The 16,712-nt window shown below is 48.0% G+C and overlaps 6 protein-coding genes and 1 non-coding gene across 7 annotated transcripts; 6 read left to right on the plus strand and 1 right to left on the minus strand.

Moving 5' to 3' along the window:
• Window positions 1-880: 880 nt before the first annotated feature.
• On the plus strand, window positions 881-4,563 carry BT62DRAFT_1000611 (uncharacterized protein; the record flags this gene model as incomplete). The annotated part of the gene is made up of 8 exons (XM_043176658.1): window positions 881-1,064; window positions 3,154-3,231; window positions 3,300-3,329; window positions 3,388-3,544; window positions 3,621-3,855; window positions 3,918-4,039; window positions 4,103-4,158; window positions 4,214-4,563. 8 exons carry the CDS (start codon window positions 881-883, stop codon window positions 4,561-4,563), a joined length of 1,212 nt encoding a protein of 403 aa, XP_043044866.1.
• Window positions 4,564-4,862: 299 nt separating this feature from the next.
• Window positions 4,863-7,639, plus strand: BT62DRAFT_978175 (spermine synthase; the record flags this gene model as incomplete). Its single annotated transcript, XM_043189327.1, has 7 exons — window positions 4,863-4,869; window positions 4,919-5,099; window positions 5,190-5,298; window positions 5,348-5,497; window positions 5,540-5,725; window positions 5,751-5,825; window positions 7,637-7,639. The coding sequence occupies 7 exons, from the start codon at window positions 4,863-4,865 to the stop codon at window positions 7,637-7,639; spliced, it is 711 nt and encodes a 236-aa protein (XP_043044867.1).
• Window positions 7,640-9,372: 1,733 nt separating this feature from the next.
• BT62DRAFT_916395 (uncharacterized protein) lies at window positions 9,373-11,098 on the plus strand (the record flags this gene model as incomplete). The annotated part of the gene is made up of 2 exons (XM_043183987.1): window positions 9,373-10,552; window positions 10,611-11,098. The coding sequence occupies 2 exons, from the start codon at window positions 9,373-9,375 to the stop codon at window positions 11,096-11,098; spliced, it is 1,668 nt and encodes a 555-aa protein (XP_043044868.1).
• Window positions 11,099-11,547: 449 nt separating this feature from the next.
• Window positions 11,548-11,983, plus strand: BT62DRAFT_927065 (uncharacterized protein). Its single transcript, XM_043185169.1, has 3 exons — window positions 11,548-11,566; window positions 11,656-11,763; window positions 11,818-11,983. The coding sequence occupies exons 2-3, from the start codon at window positions 11,736-11,738 to the stop codon at window positions 11,955-11,957; spliced, it is 168 nt and encodes a 55-aa protein (XP_043044869.1). The 5' UTR covers window positions 11,548-11,566; window positions 11,656-11,735; the 3' UTR covers window positions 11,958-11,983.
• Window positions 11,984-12,079: 96 nt separating this feature from the next.
• Window positions 12,080-15,287, plus strand: BT62DRAFT_927066 (copii coat protein). The gene is made up of 10 exons (XM_043185170.1): window positions 12,080-12,220; window positions 12,269-12,440; window positions 12,495-12,786; window positions 12,843-13,157; window positions 13,205-13,363; window positions 13,412-13,651; window positions 13,706-14,283; window positions 14,331-14,598; window positions 14,653-14,862; window positions 14,917-15,287. Exons 1-10 carry the CDS (start codon window positions 12,187-12,189, stop codon window positions 14,938-14,940), a joined length of 2,292 nt encoding a protein of 763 aa, XP_043044870.1. The 5' UTR covers window positions 12,080-12,186; the 3' UTR covers window positions 14,941-15,287.
• Window positions 15,288-15,488: 201 nt separating this feature from the next.
• BT62DRAFT_t28 lies at window positions 15,489-15,559 on the plus strand. Its single transcript has one exon. It is a non-coding gene; the product is annotated as a tRNA-Gly (tRNA).
• Window positions 15,560-16,097: 538 nt separating this feature from the next.
• On the minus strand, window positions 16,098-16,668 carry BT62DRAFT_883876 (uncharacterized protein; the record flags this gene model as incomplete). The annotated part of the gene is made up of 2 exons (XM_043182778.1): window positions 16,098-16,438; window positions 16,488-16,668. 2 exons carry the CDS (start codon window positions 16,666-16,668, stop codon window positions 16,098-16,100), a joined length of 522 nt encoding a protein of 173 aa, XP_043044871.1.
• Window positions 16,669-16,712: the final 44 nt, after the last annotated feature.

Here is a 16,712-nt window from a genome sequence, read left to right on the forward strand (position 1 = left end):
GTGTTTTGCTGTGAATGCAGATAGGAGTAAGCAAATGCCAGTTGTTTTCATTAGCAAGTCAAAGCAACCACAGTGTTTCAAGAAAAAGAGTCCAATGGCAATGGAATTCTATTATTGAAATAATAAGAAGGCCTAGATGACAAGCGAAATATTTATAGAGTGGGTGAAGATGTTTGATTTAAAGATGAAGAGGGAGATGCAGCAGGTTCTGCTGACCTTAGACAACTTTCGAGGGCATTCCATCACTTATACACCCTATAACACAAAGCTGGAGTTCTTCGAGCCCAATATGACTCCATATGTTCAGCTGCTAGATGCTGGTATTATCTGCTGCTTCAAGGCACATTATCAGAATGCCATGTGTATCTGTGCACTTGATCTCGATGATCTTAGAGAGTCTGAGATCTTCAAGCTTGATCTCCTTGAAGCTATGACTATCGCTCATGATGCTTGGGCAAATGTCAGCAGTGAAATGATAGCAAACTGCTGGAAACACACTGGTATAATGTCTGACAATGCACCTGAGTCACAGTCTACTACACTATCCAATGATTTCCAAGATGCCTCACTCCTCAAGTCTGTATGGAACCTTGTTCATGACTTTGCCTCAACAGACAAATACATGCTTCCAGGGATCAAACAGGCATTGCAGGATCTGCTTGAAAACCAATATGCTGATGCTGACTGGCATTCTGCTCTTATGGCTGTTATGAATGCAGAGAATGATGTTGGTAAAGCACTGGAGGCAGTCAATCAGTTGGCTTCTTCATCACAGTCAAAAATGAACACACCTCCCACCCAAATTGCCCCCATTCAACAGCTCCAGACAGCAGAGATAATGTTGAAGGACCATCTTGTCAAATTGAAACAATGAAATCACATGTTTGGTCCCATTCCAACCATTGAAGAGATGGTTAACTCTATTGCAGAAGAGTATACTGAAGATCTTGAGGTGATGCCAACAGATGAGGAGATTGTTGCTGCTGTCAAGCATGATATTGCAGTAGAAAATGGGGAAATAACTGTCATTGATGATGATGAGGAGGAAGAAGAGGAAGAGGAGGGTGAGGAAGAACAGACCTTAATAACTACAAGGGAAGGATTTGAGCTTATTCAAAAGCTGGAGGCATTTTGTGTTTCACAAGGTGACCAGAATGGATTAGTACCATAGCTGAGGAGGTTGAGAGGGGCATTATTCAAGGAGATGTATGGAAAGCTGACCCAAAAGCCACTGACAGCATTTTGGGGAAATGATGATGTTGTCACATAAAGTTATATGTCATATCATGTGCTATTTTGGTTCTGCATAAATCTATAAATGCATACAGTTTTGGTGTCTCCCGACCATATGTATTGTGAGATAGTCAACTGTATTTTATATTACTTCAAGATCTTTCTACAAAATACTAAATAAGTCTGAATCACAATCCAAGTCAGCTGCTGCTGACTGGCATCATATCTTTGAGTACATTCTTGTACTCACTTGGGATTGCTATCCCAACAGTAGTTTTTCCACCCCTCAGTCATTCTGCTTTTCACTGTGTTGACTAAGGCATATACTGTTATATTTTCTTCATATCACACATGTACTTACATAGCTGTTACAGCCTATATATTTGTTCTCATGTCAATACACTCTTCTTTATAATGTTGGTGAATGATGTTTCCAGAACCAAACATGACTTCTGATAAGCCCTGCCTCCTTCTAAAAAGACCTCTCATAGCATCATCTGCTGGAAATTCAGTATGTGCATGATATGAGGAACAGGCACACTGACTCTTTATTCCTTCTAAGTGAATCCAGTGCTTGAACTATAGAAGAAAGCACATGGCATTGCTGCAGGCATCCTCTGGGTAAGTGGAAAGTGCTTCTCAGACAACTCAGTAGTGACCACATGTAAAATCTGAATCTACTGTCTCATGTATATCAAGTGCCATCAGTTTCATGATTAGCATGATCATGACCACCCCTTCAGTAGAACTAAAATCAAAGGGAAAAAAGTCAGATACCACAATCCTGAGAGAAAATGATGAGCTGCAATAAATCTTGCAAGAGAAGCGTCACATCCTCCTTCTAACCAATGAGCTATATCTTCCCCAATAATGCAGAACAACCATTTAGGCTGAGACACAAATAATATCTGATGTCCCAGAATCGCTTCCAGATCTCAGAACCTATTCCAGCCTCTCACATGCATAGAACTGATTCAAAACTTGGGACATTGTCACGGTCTGGTTTGTACTGTTGTCAAGCTGCTGGATTGGGATGCACTTTTCTCTAGTAGAGCGAAGGGTGGTGTGGAGGCCATTGGTAAGGTAGAACTGCCAGTGTCAGAAGCCATGAGCAACAGAGCTATTGACCAGTCAAGAGAAAACAGATCAAAAAAAAAACTGAAAGGGAAAAATGATGGTTATTTGACCCGTTAAGACGTGGAAATGCTGGATCTCGATGCAGGTAGGTAGTTGGTGATGACGTCAAGTAAGTAACGGGGCCGGATGCTGGCCGGATGTTGCCGCGTCCGTTCTTCCTTCCACCACCACCATCCCATTGTCGCTCCCTCCAAAGCTCAGAATATCCTCTGCCTCTGCTCTCTGTGCCACATTGTTTTTTGCTCCATCCATTCAGGATTGTTTTTTTTTTGTGGATCAACTGGTATAGCACTCATTGTTCGGTTGCCTGACCCAGCTTGACATTGACTTTTTTTTAGGTCTAGAAGTTATCGCTGAGATCCTGGTTGGTGTGGTCTGACAAGATAAATATGCGCGGTTACTCCATCAACTTCGTCTGCCTCACCTCTCGGAATCCTACTAAGCTCGCCAAGAATACGCCACTCCACAGTTGCGACTTGTTCCAATACAAGTTATAGTTCGATGACGATTCAGGAGGACTTGGGGTTGTAATGGGAAGATGGTCTTGAGGGTTGTGCTCATAGGGATTTGTCGTCGGTATGGTGGGTAGTTCAATCCCGTCTTATGAAGTGCAGTAACTGACAGCTTTCAACAGAAGAAAGACAAGATGTGCTTACAGGCTACAGGCATTTGATATGGGAGAAAGGGTAGGGATATGTTCACCATGTGTTAACTAGCGATCGGTGAGGCATAATTGTGCTCTAAGTATATTTCGTCTGCTGACGTTTCTGCCTGACTGCCCAGATTTCTTTTTTCTTGCGGTGCAAAGGCGACCACCGCGAGGCTACCCGAGACGAGAAGCACCGATGGAAGAATTAGGATGTCTCTAGTCGTTCTAATTGTGTGATGGGAACTGATGTGTTGATGATGGTGATTTTTCCATGGCGCAGGTGAAGTTCCAGTTTTCAAGTTCGTTGATTGTGCGTCTTATTTTATCGCTCTTTTCTATATTGTATTCGGCTCATTAATTCCTTACAGATGCTATCAGATCCCTTCAGTCCATTACAATTGGACCGTCTAGAGTGCCCTTCTACCTCGTCGTGTATGCCATCTTCGCCATTTCATCGAGTTCATCCCAAATGCTGTATCGCCAACGTTCAGTTCACATCAGTGTTCCCGCAAAATATTCGATCTCGTACTCCTTTCCATCTATCTCTATCTTAAACTCTTCGCCATCAGAGCCGTCGACATCTTCCTACGCCTTCACGTAGCGCAAGCTACTTTCTAAGCGCGAGTCTCGCCATTTGCAACTACCGGTTGTGGTATGGGTTATATCCTTCCCATGGGCCTGTCATCGATTATCCCTTCTCGCTTATGTACATACACAAAGACGAGCTTCCATGCAGCCACACATGGGCCTGTCTTATCGATGCTTGGACCTTGCTGCGTGGTACTTCCGTGATATCAAACCAATGTCAAATGGTTGTCTTCGCTCTCCAAACAGCGGTATCGTGCACACTGTTTTCCCGATCTTCGAATCGTGCATGCTAATATTCTTTTCCCATTAGACAACCATTATCAAACACCCCCACTTCTATGTATACTATTCCAATGCGCACCAGGGCAGAAAAGAGATGCAGTTCAATGAAGGTCCAAAGGCCGAGAACTTGGACACATCTATCATATCAGGGTAAGCCATCTATTTAAGCTGAAAGTCTGCTCACTGATGTTTCTGCTCATCGATGTAGACAAGAGCTATCTCATCTGAGCTTTGTGGCTATTTCATATGGGGTGCAATTTTGGCCCAAGGTTACTTAGTCTGGGGAGATCGAAGTCTATTAAATGTCCTGCATTGACGAACCAGTCTTCCGACGACTCCGTGCTGGGGCAGTTATGGGATGCCAGATGGTGATTGGGGGATGCTGTTCTTCTATGGTGCGCACTAAGCCCAGGAGCGGAAGTTCCGGTTCTTCGGTCTGGTTAATTGTGCGTATTATTGTTTCTCTGGGTGGCTTCAAGCTTATTGGGCTCCTAGACATTCAGTCTCGAGACTCCGGTGTTTGCAAAGACTGGACCATGTCAAATTTACGTCGTTATCAGTATCTGTTCATGTCATTCATGGCCTTTGCTGTAATGCTGAGCATTGATTTGACCGTCGAATACCGAATTTTCGTTCCGATATCACCCCTTGTGGTTCACAGGAAATGGTTTTGACGACGTCGACTCTCTGCTGCTGGAAGCCCATTTCAACTTCTCCGTTTGTGAATACCGTGGCTGGCATTGTTCGGAGGGAAAATGGTATTCAAAGTGATGAGTTGTGGAGGCCTAGGTAGTAGATGTGACGTCCCGGCTTCTCCAATGAATCGCAGAAAGGTCGAAAACGTCTCTGTCGTCATTGGCACCGATATTGATGACGTGATTGGCATGAGAGCCAGAAATTCAAACTCTGATTTTGAAAACTGTCGAGTCACATCTTCAATCGCAACCACCATGGCTCCCTCACTCATCCCTCTATGCAAGGTAAAATTCCTTCGGTCTCCCTGATAAAGGTTTTCGTTTTTTTTCACAGATGGCTGGTTCCATGAGATGTCGTCGCAATGGCCTGGCCAAACAATGACATTGAAGGTGAACAGGATCTTGCATGTCGAAAAGTCCCTGTACCAGGACATCCTGGTCTTTGAATTGGAGACATTCGGAAACGTCCTGGTGCTCGACGGTGTTGTCGAATGCACAGAGTGCGATGAGTTCTCGTGAGTGATATCTTTTTCTTCTCTATCGTCGGAAGGCTGACATCGGCCGATATGTTATCAGGAAATGATTGCACATATCCCCTTGAACAGTCATCCGAACCCCGAGAAGGTGCTGGTTATCGGCGGTGGCGATGGAGGTGTTCAAGAAGTGTTAAAGCACAACTCGGTTACGGAGGTCGTTCTCTGCGATATCAATGAGGTACTTGTGCACCGTTTCACTAATGTCAACATACTGAATGTTTTTGTAGGTTGTGATCCGAGTATCCAAGCAGTATCTTCCCCATATGTCCTCTCTTCTTTCGTCTGCCAAGGTGACTGTTTTCATCGGAGACGGTTTCAAGTTCCTGGCTGAGCATGACGGTCGCTGCGATGTCATCATCACCGACTCTTCGGATCCTGTTGGTCCTTCACAATCTCTCTTCCAAACGCCCTACTTCTAGCTTCTCCACGACGCCCTTGCTCCTGGTGGCAACATCTCTACCCAAGGAGAATGTCTTTGGTTGCACCTTCCACTCATCTCCCAGCTTAGATCAATGACTCTCGAGATTTTTCCTGTCTCCGAGTACGCCTACACGACCATCCCCACCTACCCTTCCGGTCAGAGAGGCTTCATAGTCTGTTTCCAAGTAAGCTGATCATGACTTGAGCAAGCCCCTACGTAAGCTCAGCGATACGAGGTATTACTACAATGCTATTCATACGTCTGCGTTCATCCTCCCTGAGTTTGTTAGCGTCCTTCTGTCCGAGGGCAAGAACATACAACCGAAGTTTGCTCGTGAAACACTTGCAGTTGCGAATGTGAACAAGCAATCATGTGGACCGGACTTGGAATGATCTGGCTACGCGTCTATGGGGCGCACATTGAAGACTATCGCAGCTCTGTTGGATGCTCTCGCTCCATGGTCCCAAGGAATGATGTATGATGGTGAGAGTCCCCCTTTCATGCTCGTTCGCGGTCCTAAATACAACCAGGATCGCGCCCTCAACGATGACAAGACCAATCGCTCTGTATCAGCAGATGAAGCTCTAGGCATATCACGTACTCCCCGAAGCGCAATACTGGGTTATTCGTCGAGAGCACACTGAAGGCATTGTGACCGATGTCGGTCAACCGACCAGCAATAAGAGATCAGGAAGTTGAAGCAGTAATGGGTATGGTGGTTTCGTTTTTGCGGTGGTGTTTGTTTTTGATATTGGGATATTTGGCAGGACAGACGAATTGTTCCCTACTTCATTAACCGGTTTGTTGGCGAGGATCATCGCCGAAAACTTGCGAAAGCCTGTCATGATGTATACCAGTCGCCCGTGGACACTGACTTGGTCGTGTCGATGATGCTACCGGTGAGTATCACTCGTTTATCTACAGCTGCCTCTGATCCAAAACTGCGGCTAGGTCGTATGATTCCATCTGGTTGCGAAACTGACCACGAAGTTACTCAACGAAATCTTCAAAACAAAAAACGCACGTTCGGCAAAGTTTCATCATCGACTACATTTTTCGTCATCCCCTTGCTCCGTTCGTCGTCGCACCAATCCCTTCCCTCTTTTTGTCAACTACCAGTAGATCCGCCAACGTTGGAAGTGGGCTCTTTGGTACGGGAATCGCAGGACGCTGTTCAATCCACGGCCGTTCATCAGGTGGATTGGACTCAGGGGTGGACATCCGAAGGTTGGATGCAGGTGGTGGGCCGGTGGTTACGACAATGATTGCATCTTGGCTGGTAGCCGTGGGCATGCTCGTGGAATCGAACGAATTGACTGCCTCAGAACAGCTCTGAACTATAATTCTGTGATTCGTAGCGAGATGAATCCTAAGGATCTTCGGAATGCAGCCCAGTATCTCGCCATAGGTTCCAAGTTGGAAGAGGCATGCATGGCTCAGATGATTCTGGTTCTTGCATCAGTCGCAACCAACGATTTTTGTCGACATTTATCAGCTGTTGGTAGTTGACCCGGAGCTTCAGTTGGCGGATGTGCGCGGCTAACGATCTGTGCATGTCCAGGTTGTCGGTAATGCGTTCCCTCGTCAAGAGGAAGACCGGACCTTTGTCGTCTTCGAAATTTTTCGTCTCCATGTACGAGAGGCACCAGGACTAAGTCATCTTTACTGTGAGCTCAGCGGGGTTTCCTAAACGTCCTTGGGTCTGGGTGATACGTTTGACTAGGCTTTGGATGGAGACGTCGCACCAGGTGGCGGCTTTGATGCATGCGAGAGCTTCAGCTATTAGGTCAGGGTCATTGCTGACGACATTGCCCTGGAAAGCTGTGATGGTCGAAGCTAGTGCCTTCGGGTTAAATGGGACGAGATTCCAAACAACATGCGATGCCGTTGCGAAGCATTGGTTCCAGAGGAGGAATTTGGCGAAGTCCTCAGAGAAATCTGTAATGATCAGGGGCCACAGCTTGTCGAAGGCACTCTTTCTTCTGCGTCCTTCATCTTTGTTCCTGCCTTTCTTGTCCTCCTTTGCTTCGATAGGGAAGAAAATCGTAAGCTTGCCCTTATCTGGGAAGTCAAGGCCTTCGAGAAAGGTTTTCAGTAAAAGATCTGCCCTTCAGTTTTCGGCGTAGAACTTGAGGCCTGCTCCGAAGGGGACGGCTGCGATGAACTTTTCAGGGAGGTGGCAATGGTGTCACGGATGTCTTCCGGGAAACCAGCCCTGATATGATTCTATGGGATGAAGACGCGGGGGAATGTAGCATCCATGAATGGGGTTGCGGAACCCGCGGGGAGTTTCACAGGCGTTTCGCCAGAGCGGGTGAACTTGTCGTAGGGGAACTCATCTCCCGCCGTAGGCAGGTTGGCGGTGGCACGAGGGTCAGGGAGTTCGTATGGCATCAGGTGCGGGTGGGCGAGGTTTGTCTTTCGTCGCGATTCTCTGTTTTCCTCGTCTACGGGCGGAGCAGGTGCCAGATCTTTAGTCAGAGGATTATTTTTTTGAAGGGTCGTATGGAAGCACGTTTTGCCTGGCACTGCTTCCCGAGGTCTTCTGTCTTTTGTTAGGGTTCCCTCCTGGCATCTGGAGGAGGGGCTCCTCGTTATTGGAGGCAGACAGTTCGGCGAGTGGGGGGCTGAGAGGGAGGAATGGAACTCTATGGCGGACTGGCACTCTTTAAATATGATTTGAGACGTCCTAACTTTGCCAGGACGAAGGGCGAACATTCTTCTTTGTGACCCAGTGGCAAAGGTCGTATTTCGGCTACCCCGCCTTTCTATGGTGGGAGTTTCGCGGCGTTTTTCCCTGAGAGATCTCCCGGTGACGGTAAATTCGCTGCAGGCGTTGACGAGGATGTAGAGGGTGGTCGTGGTCGTTGATTTCCTTGCGTGACGTGGCGCGGGCGCTGCCTGTCGCCAGCTCGCTGCCACTGCCGTCTATTTCGTCTTTGAGGCGAGGGATTGGTCTTCGTCTTCATCCTGCATGGGGCGGGATGGGATTGGGTCGACCAGAGAACTGAGCGGGGATCTTATAGGCTAGAGGGCCTTGGGAAAGGGTTAGTGTCTCTACTAGCTACCACATGCGGTAGTTAGTGGTCTGGCCCAGAAGAACTGAGACGTCTCAAGACTACGAGACATTTCTCCTGACCAGTGAAGGGGAAGGAACGGCGATTTCTTTCGCTCGCTGTCTTTACGAGCGAAATCTCTTGAGCCAGGTTTGAAGATCAAGGGCCTCTGTCACATTACTGAATTATTCAAATTCTAGTACTTGCATCTATTGATTCTGTATGCAGTTGCCTTGCTCATAACCCATTCTCTCTCATAACCTATAGGATGGTCGGGTCTACCTAAGTGCGGATTCCCTCAAATTACTCCCTCATAACCCATAGTGCTGAATGGGTATGCGTTATAAGGAGGGGGCTATGAGTGTTCCAGCTGAACAGCACGAACGGCATGGACATAGACGGAAAGTTTCAGCCTAGAGTCTTGATATAAAAAGGCACCTGACGTTCCACTCTCCTTTTCTCCCCCCAACACAGAACGATCCTCGGTTGACTCTCCCTCTAAGCGTTTTTTCTTTCTGTTTACAAGTGCATCCCTTGGCGTTTTGCTGTCTCGTCGTATACTTAGCTTGACGCTTTTTTTTTCTTGCTTTCTTTTCCCTCTTATTCAGCTCTCTCGTCGTCTACCAGCGACACCGTCTCTGCTTTCCACTTTGTTACAACAAACGATCCACAAGTAAGCCCTTTAGCTTCTTTTTGATCCCTCCTCGTTACTGACCGTTCCTTCCCAGTGGCGCCTAACCCCTTCAACATCGACGAAGTGTTCTACGACTCGTGCATGTACATCCCCATACATTTCGGAAACCAGTCGCCAATTGCCTCAACCTCGACCCTTGTCCCACCCACCGTCTACACGTTTGGCAAGCACGAGAGCAACACTGACCCGTCCCGTCTCACCGACCGTTACCCTGCCGCTTATAGAGACTTCTTCGGTATGCCCAGCGGTGCTCCCTGCATCTACAAGTCGGGCCCTGCCTGGCCTGAACGCAAGGGTCCGGGAGCACAGCGCTTCATCCGCGAGGCGCGCCCTGTCTACGGCCACCCTATCGCAGGCTCCTGGCTCAAGATTGGTACGGACATCTACAAGTCCCTCGACTCTCGCGGCATCATGTGGACCTCGATCGACCCCGTCGCCTTCGCCAACGCAAAGGAGAAGACGCCGTTTTGCCCACTCCTTATGTGGATCGGTGTGAAGCACAAGACTCTCCCCTTCGACGTGGCAGTGGCTGCTGCTGACGCCATCAAGGTCATCCTCAGTCTAGCCGGCTTCCCTGAGATCGAGGTCGCTTTTCGCGAGTCGGAGGTGACCCACTCTGTTGGTGGTCCGAAGCTCCTCCCCTTCAACCCCCTCCTCGACTGCATCCCTGAGTTTCGCAAGCCTTTCACGCCCACGCTCGGCCTCTCCATTGCCCCGCTCAAGATGCCCCACTACGAGGGCACCGGTGCCCTCTACTTCCACCTCGGCAAAGATGATGAGCGCGTCGTCCTTCTCACTGCTGCCCACGTCGTTTGCCCTCCTCCCGCGTACGCCAACACGGGCATGTCGTGCCAGCACACCAGCCAGCGACACGAGGACATCGTCACCCTCGGCAACATCGGCTATGGGAATGCCACGAATGCCATGATGGCCACCATCGGTGATCTCGCACCCTGCGTTGAGGTGCGGAAGGAGGTGATCGCCAGCCTGGGCGAGGATGCAGTGGTCACCAGGAAACTCAAGTACACCCAGCATGACGTGGAGCAGACGACGAATATGATCGATGAGTTGAACAAGCTTCATGACGAGGTTACTAAATGCAGGACGCACCCGAACCAGCGCATCATCGGCTTTGTCCTCCACGCTGAGCGCATTGTTGTCGCCGACAGACCCACCGAGTTTATGCATGACTGGGCCTTTATCCAGCTTTACCGTGAGAAGATCGACTGGAGCACCTTCCCAGGAAATAAGGTCTACATCGGTACGTTTTCCATCTCGTCCCACAGTTTCAGTTTTGGCTGACTGTTATATCCCCACAGGTGGCAACCTCTTGCCATACGACTTCACCAATCTCATGTTCTCGCAGCCTGAGGACAAAGTGGGCTACAAGTACCCGGTCGATGGGCTCCTGCAGGCCTCTGGTGTTGTGAAGAATGACGAGATCCACCAACCCCAGCATCTCGACATCCACGGCGAGAAGGCACTCCTTGTAGTGAAGAACGGCCAGACCACGGGCACCACCATCGGTCGTGTCAATGGGCTCGAGTCTTTCACTCGTGTCCACACCGACTATGGCGCCAAGTACACGTCCATCGAGATCGCCATCCTGCCCTATGACAAGCTGCGTAGCCCCTTCTCTGCCCCTGGAGATTCCGGCGCCATCATCCTCGACAGGGCTGGCCGCATCGTCGCCTTGCTCGCCGGTGGTGGCGGCACAACGGATAAGACAGACGTAACCTATGGGATCCCGTACTGGTGGCTCGAGGAGCAGATCAAGAAGGCCTTCCCCGACTGCCACCTCTACTAGGCCGTTGCATAGGTTCATGCATTTTTTACATGCTTAATATTGGTCACTTTCCTTTTCGTGCATAACTGATGCCGTCTCTCCTCGATATACAGGTAGGTCATGAGCTCGACTCGATGCGCAACGGGCTCCTCAACAGACTTTTCCCCCATGTATGCCACTTCTTCCCTTTTCTCATCTCGTCTCATCTCATATTGTCATGTTCGTCGTCTCTTCTTGATATACAGGTAGACCTCTTGGACTTGTCGACTCGTCGTGTAGGTCCTGGACAAGTTGGTTCGTTATTGGTCAGCCCTTCTGTGGTATCACATCTTTCTGCTGCTTCTCGAATATTTTCAGCGTATCTTTTTGTCATGTCTTTTAGACTACTATCACCCCTCCCCACTCTGCATTTTTTTAACCCCCACTCGATTGCTTATGTTTTGTATACATTGTACTTTGCAATGAGCAGTGTTCATACATGTTTCTAACCTGCATGCGATTAGTAAAAGTTCGATGCCAAAGGTAAAGTTTCACCATGGAGAAATGCATTATGCACTGTCCCAGAGTGTGGGACTCACAATTTGTAACTCAGCCGGGATATCTTCCACTTCTTTTCGCACCCCTCCTATACTTACCCCATGCTTCCCAGTGTTCATTGATGATTGAGCCAGCCCATGTTTTTAACACTAGGTCTTTGTTAGGCTCTGAATTTACGGGCAGGATCAACGCTAATTCCCGACCTCTTAGATTGGGACCCCTGGTCGAAGTACCTGTGTTGCTGTCATTGAGTTACCTTGCACTGTGGCTCCGAGGGCGATTGAACTGGGAAGAGGTTTCGAAAGGTGGGGAGGCAAATAGCGTAGATGTTGAACGAAAATAGTGGCTTGCTTCTGCGACGTCTCTTACATAGAACTATGATACATACATTGTGTGTGTACATCCTAACTTCCTCTGCTCCGCTTGGGAGCACAGCCACCGCCTGTTTGTTTGGTCGATATTTGCTTCTACGTGTCTCTTGCAACAGCGTTCCATCTTCTACATCTCCTTTTTCATTTTTTCGTCCCCGTGCCTGCGAAACCTCATTTTTAATCCGGGCGAGTCGCGATAAAATGCTCAACGTCGAAGACATAGAGGAGCGCGATGGTTCGCTGTCGTCAAATCTCGAAAATCGAGTTACTGATACATGTATAGGTGTGCGACTGTCGTGGAATGTATGGCCATCGTCGCGTATAGAGGCTACACGAACGGTCGTTCCCATCTCTGCGCTCTATACACCCCTAAAAATTCGCGAAGATTTGCCGCCTGTCGTCTACGAACCTGTGGCCTGTAAAGCTCCTTGTCGAGCTATTCTCAATCCGTACTGGTACGTTGCCTATTGTTGATATCTTCGCCCCTTTCCTCAATATGGCGTCTATAGTTCAATAGATATTCGTGGAAAGCTCTGGATCTGTCCCTTTTGTCTATCGCGCAACGCCTTCCCTCCTCACTACAAAGATATCTCTAACACCAACCTTCCCCCTGAACTCCTACCAAAATACACTACCATAGAGTACACCCTCGCACGGATGACCCAACGTCCCATTTTCCTTTTCGTTGTCGATACCTGTCTTGACGAGGAAGACCTCAAGGCTCTCCGTGATGCCCTCGTTGTCAGTCTTAGCTTGATCCCACCCTACGCACTTGTCGGTCTGATTACATACGGTACTATGGTACGTTATGTCATGCCACTAACTTTTATTACATTTCTTACGGGCGATATTTTTAGACGCAAGTCCACGAGATTGGGTACTCCGAGTGCAGCAAATCCTTCGTCTTCCGGGGAGGCAAAGAATACCACCCAAAGCAAATCCAGGATATGCTTGGTCTCAGCTCGCAGAACCGTGCCGCCCCTCGTCCTGGACAGTCCATGCCTTCGCAATCCTTTGGAGCTTCACGATTCTTGCTACCTGTAGAGGAGTGCGAGTTCCAGCTGACCGGCATACTGGAGTCTTTGACACGAGACCCTTGGCCCGTTGCCAACGACAAGCGTGCATTGAGATGTACTGGCGTTGCTCTGAGTGTCGCTGTTGGTCTATTGGAGGTGTGTTCCTAACGGTGATATTGAATCCGACTCAACATTGTGTCTAGACCACATATCCTAACACGGGCGCTCGCATCATGCTGTTTGCTGGGGGACCATGCACGGAGGGACCTGGCATGGTCGTCAGCAACGAGTTGAAAGAACCCATTCGTTCGCATCATGACATTGACCGGGATAGCGTGAAGCACTTCAAGCGGGCCACCAAAGTGAGCACTGATTCTTTAAATTCAAATCGATTCTCATTTGCAGTTTAGTTCTATGAAGGTCTTGCCAAGCGCGTATCCAACAACGGTCATGCTGTTGACCTGTTTGCGGGTTGTCTCGATCAGGTCGGACTTCTGGAGATGAAATCGCTGCCTAACTCAACAAATGGTGTTATCGTTTTGTCGGATGGCTTCGCTACCTCCATATTCAAGCAAAGTTTTCTGCGTATCTTCAACAAAGACGATCAGGGCAATCTTCAGATGGGCTTCAACGCAACTTTCGACGTTCAGGTGTGAAATGGTGACGTTCACTTACATCAAAGGCGCTGATATCATTAATCATAGACGACGAAAGAATTGAAAGTGTCTGGACTTATCGGTCACACAATATCTGCTGGCAAGAAGTCCGCCTGCGTCGGTGAGACTGAGATAGGGATTGGCCAAACTTCAGCATGGAAGATCAATACTCTCACTCCTCGTACATCGACTGCGGTCTACTTTGAAGTGGTTACGCCCGCCGGCCAACCATTGCAGCCTGGATCTAGAGGTTTGATCCAGTTCGTCACTCACTATCAACACGCATCGGGTACCCAGAGACTGCGTGTTACCACTATTGCACGCAACTTTGCTGAAGCCGGATCCCCAAGCATAGCAGCAGCTTTCGATCAAGAGGCTGCTGCCGTTCTCATGGCCAGAATTGCCGTCTTCAAGGCTGAAATAGACGATTCACCGGATGTTTTGCGCTGGCTTGACCGTATGCTTATCCGTCTTTGTCAAAAGTTTGCAGATTACAGGAAAGAGGACCCAACAAGCTTCCGTCTGACTGACAATTTCAGCATCTATCCCCAGTTCATGTTCCATCTGCGGAGAAGTCAGTTCTTGCAGGTCTTTAACAACAGTCCAGACGAATCAGCGTTTTATAGGTATGCTTACCATTTGGTGCAAATCTTTTGCTGACGTTCCTTGCTAGACACATTCTAAATGAAGAGGACGTCAATAACTCTCTTATTATGATTCAGCCTACGTTGATGTCTTACACCTTCGATACACCCCCCCAGCCCGTTCTTTTGGACAGCGTATCGATAAAGCACGATGTTGTTCTGCTGCTAGACACCTTCTTCCATATCCTCATATTCCACGGAGAGCTCGTCGCACAATGGCGAAAACAGGGATATCAAGATCAAGAAGGTTATGAGAATTTCAAGGAGCTCCTAGAGCAACCGGTTCAGGATGCACAGGTTCGTAATGCCTTTTCTTGATCGGTTAAAATGTGATGGGCTGTTCTTTTAAAGGAGCTCTTGGTTGATCGTTTTCCTATACCGCGATACATTGTCTGCGATCAAGGAGGCAGTCAAGCGCGGTTCTTGTTATCCAAGCTTAACCCCTCCACGACACACATGTCGCAATCTATATATGGACCAGCTTCAGGAGCAGGTACTGGTCAGGCGATCTTCACGGACGATGTTAGTTTGCAGGTATTCATGGAGCATTTGAAACGTCTTGTGAGTTCTGTAATAATCACCCGCTGCTTTCTTATGCTGACTGGAATTTCCTAGGCTGTTGGAGCCCAAACGAATTGATTTGTATCGTTTATTTTATTGTAGTGTTTTCCTTGTTCAAAACCGTCTTATACGCTTAACATGTCTGACGGTATAATCTTGATTTTTACCTCTTTCGGCGAGTCAAAAGTCAAATTGTGTGACTCTACAGTGCACTTCGCTGTTGTCCGTGTCTGCACTATTGAAGATTGCTCACGAAGTAGTCAACGAATGCTCCCTCTTTCAACAAAACATTGTCTTTACACTCATGCTTAGATACAAACACTTCAGTTACAGTATAAGTACGGCGCACTGTACCACCATACCGTTTCCAACCTTACGTAGTGTCGATAGTCACCATCAAAACCTACGCCCTCTCTTGCGCAGACATATGTCACCTATCCGTCGAATTCAAGGAGAGGAAAATCGAGAGGTAGCTTCGACGCACAACTTTAAACTTTAAATGTAAATTGTGTCCGGGACAGGAGATAAGAATGACTGCATACTGTACAAAAATGGTAGTGTCGTCAATATTCCGCGGTAGCAACGGAATAATACAAATACCTATTAAACCGACACACTTTCGCAAGGCATTAATGGGGTAGTGGTAACCTGGGTCGTTGCCATCGACCCGCCGGGGGTTCAATTCCCCCTTAATGCAATGAATATTTTGTTTATTTGTACAGCACAACAGAGTAGGGTTGCCCACGAAACTGCAGACTCTTTTTTTGTGTTCGCGTTTTTACATGTTTTCTCTATTTCAGGAGCTGTAAGTTATCAGTAAATGTTGGATACCTATGAGTGTACTTTGTAAATAGAATATATATGCAACTGCATGAATTCTTATGCCTAACTAATAGACACATGATAGGTAAGTTACCTCGACGAAAATCCCTCCGGCGAGGAGAGGTAACTTACCGGTATCGAAACCTAGGCTTCGTGCGCTACCTACAACAGAATTCCCTTTCTCGACTCGGACTCCAGCTACTTGGATTTTGATTGGAACACTGAAATGTCGTGGAGCGCTTCGTCAAAGTTTGTAAACTCGTACGTAAGAGATCAGATGTTCAGTTTAATACAAAAAGCAAAGTTAGACCAGCATGTAATCTACACAGGCGTAAAAAGTCAATAAATAAGTATCAAAAATCCAAAGCAGAGAATGAAAGCGAAAAAGAACCAAGTTTATCTGTCTTGTCCTGCTATACAGCTAAAGCAAGTCCGGCCCCGCCATCCCAATCAGCCTCGACTTTAAGAGTCTCCTCGCCATTCGTGTTCGTCAGAGGTGGTGTCGTCCCCGTCCCGTCCTCCACGCCCCGACCTTCTAGGAGTCTGGCACACTCTGCTCCTCCTTCGCTCCTCAAATGCCGGTTGAGGGCGTCCATCCTGGCAAACATCTTCCCACAAGGCTCACATGAAAATGGCCGGTAGTTGGAATGCAGCTGCTCGTGTCTCTTGCAATCATGTTGTCGTGCAAAGCCTTTACCACATCCGGGCCATGGACAGACAAATGGTTTCTCTTCGTTATGAGAGCGTATGTGGCCTAGACTGAGATGAGCGGGTATTTTGTTCACAACAAGGCAATGACTCACCTTTGAGATTGAAGCTTCTCGTAAATGTACTTCCACAGCCGGGAACAGGACACATAAATGTCGCATCCTGTTTCCGCCGATTGTGACTAGCCTTGGCGGTCCGACCAGTTGTTACGTTCTGCTTACTGACCACCAAGGGGAATGTTTGACCGCCTACATTCACCGTAGGTACGCTAGCCATGACACTCGGATCTTGAAGATCAGTGTAGCGTCCCCGTGGCGACA

The sequence above is a fragment of the Guyanagaster necrorhizus genome, assembly GCF_019112545.1.
Source record: "Guyanagaster necrorhizus MCA 3950 unplaced genomic scaffold BT62scaffold_3, whole genome shotgun sequence".
Taxonomy (NCBI): domain Eukaryota; kingdom Fungi; phylum Basidiomycota; class Agaricomycetes; order Agaricales; family Physalacriaceae; genus Guyanagaster; species Guyanagaster necrorhizus.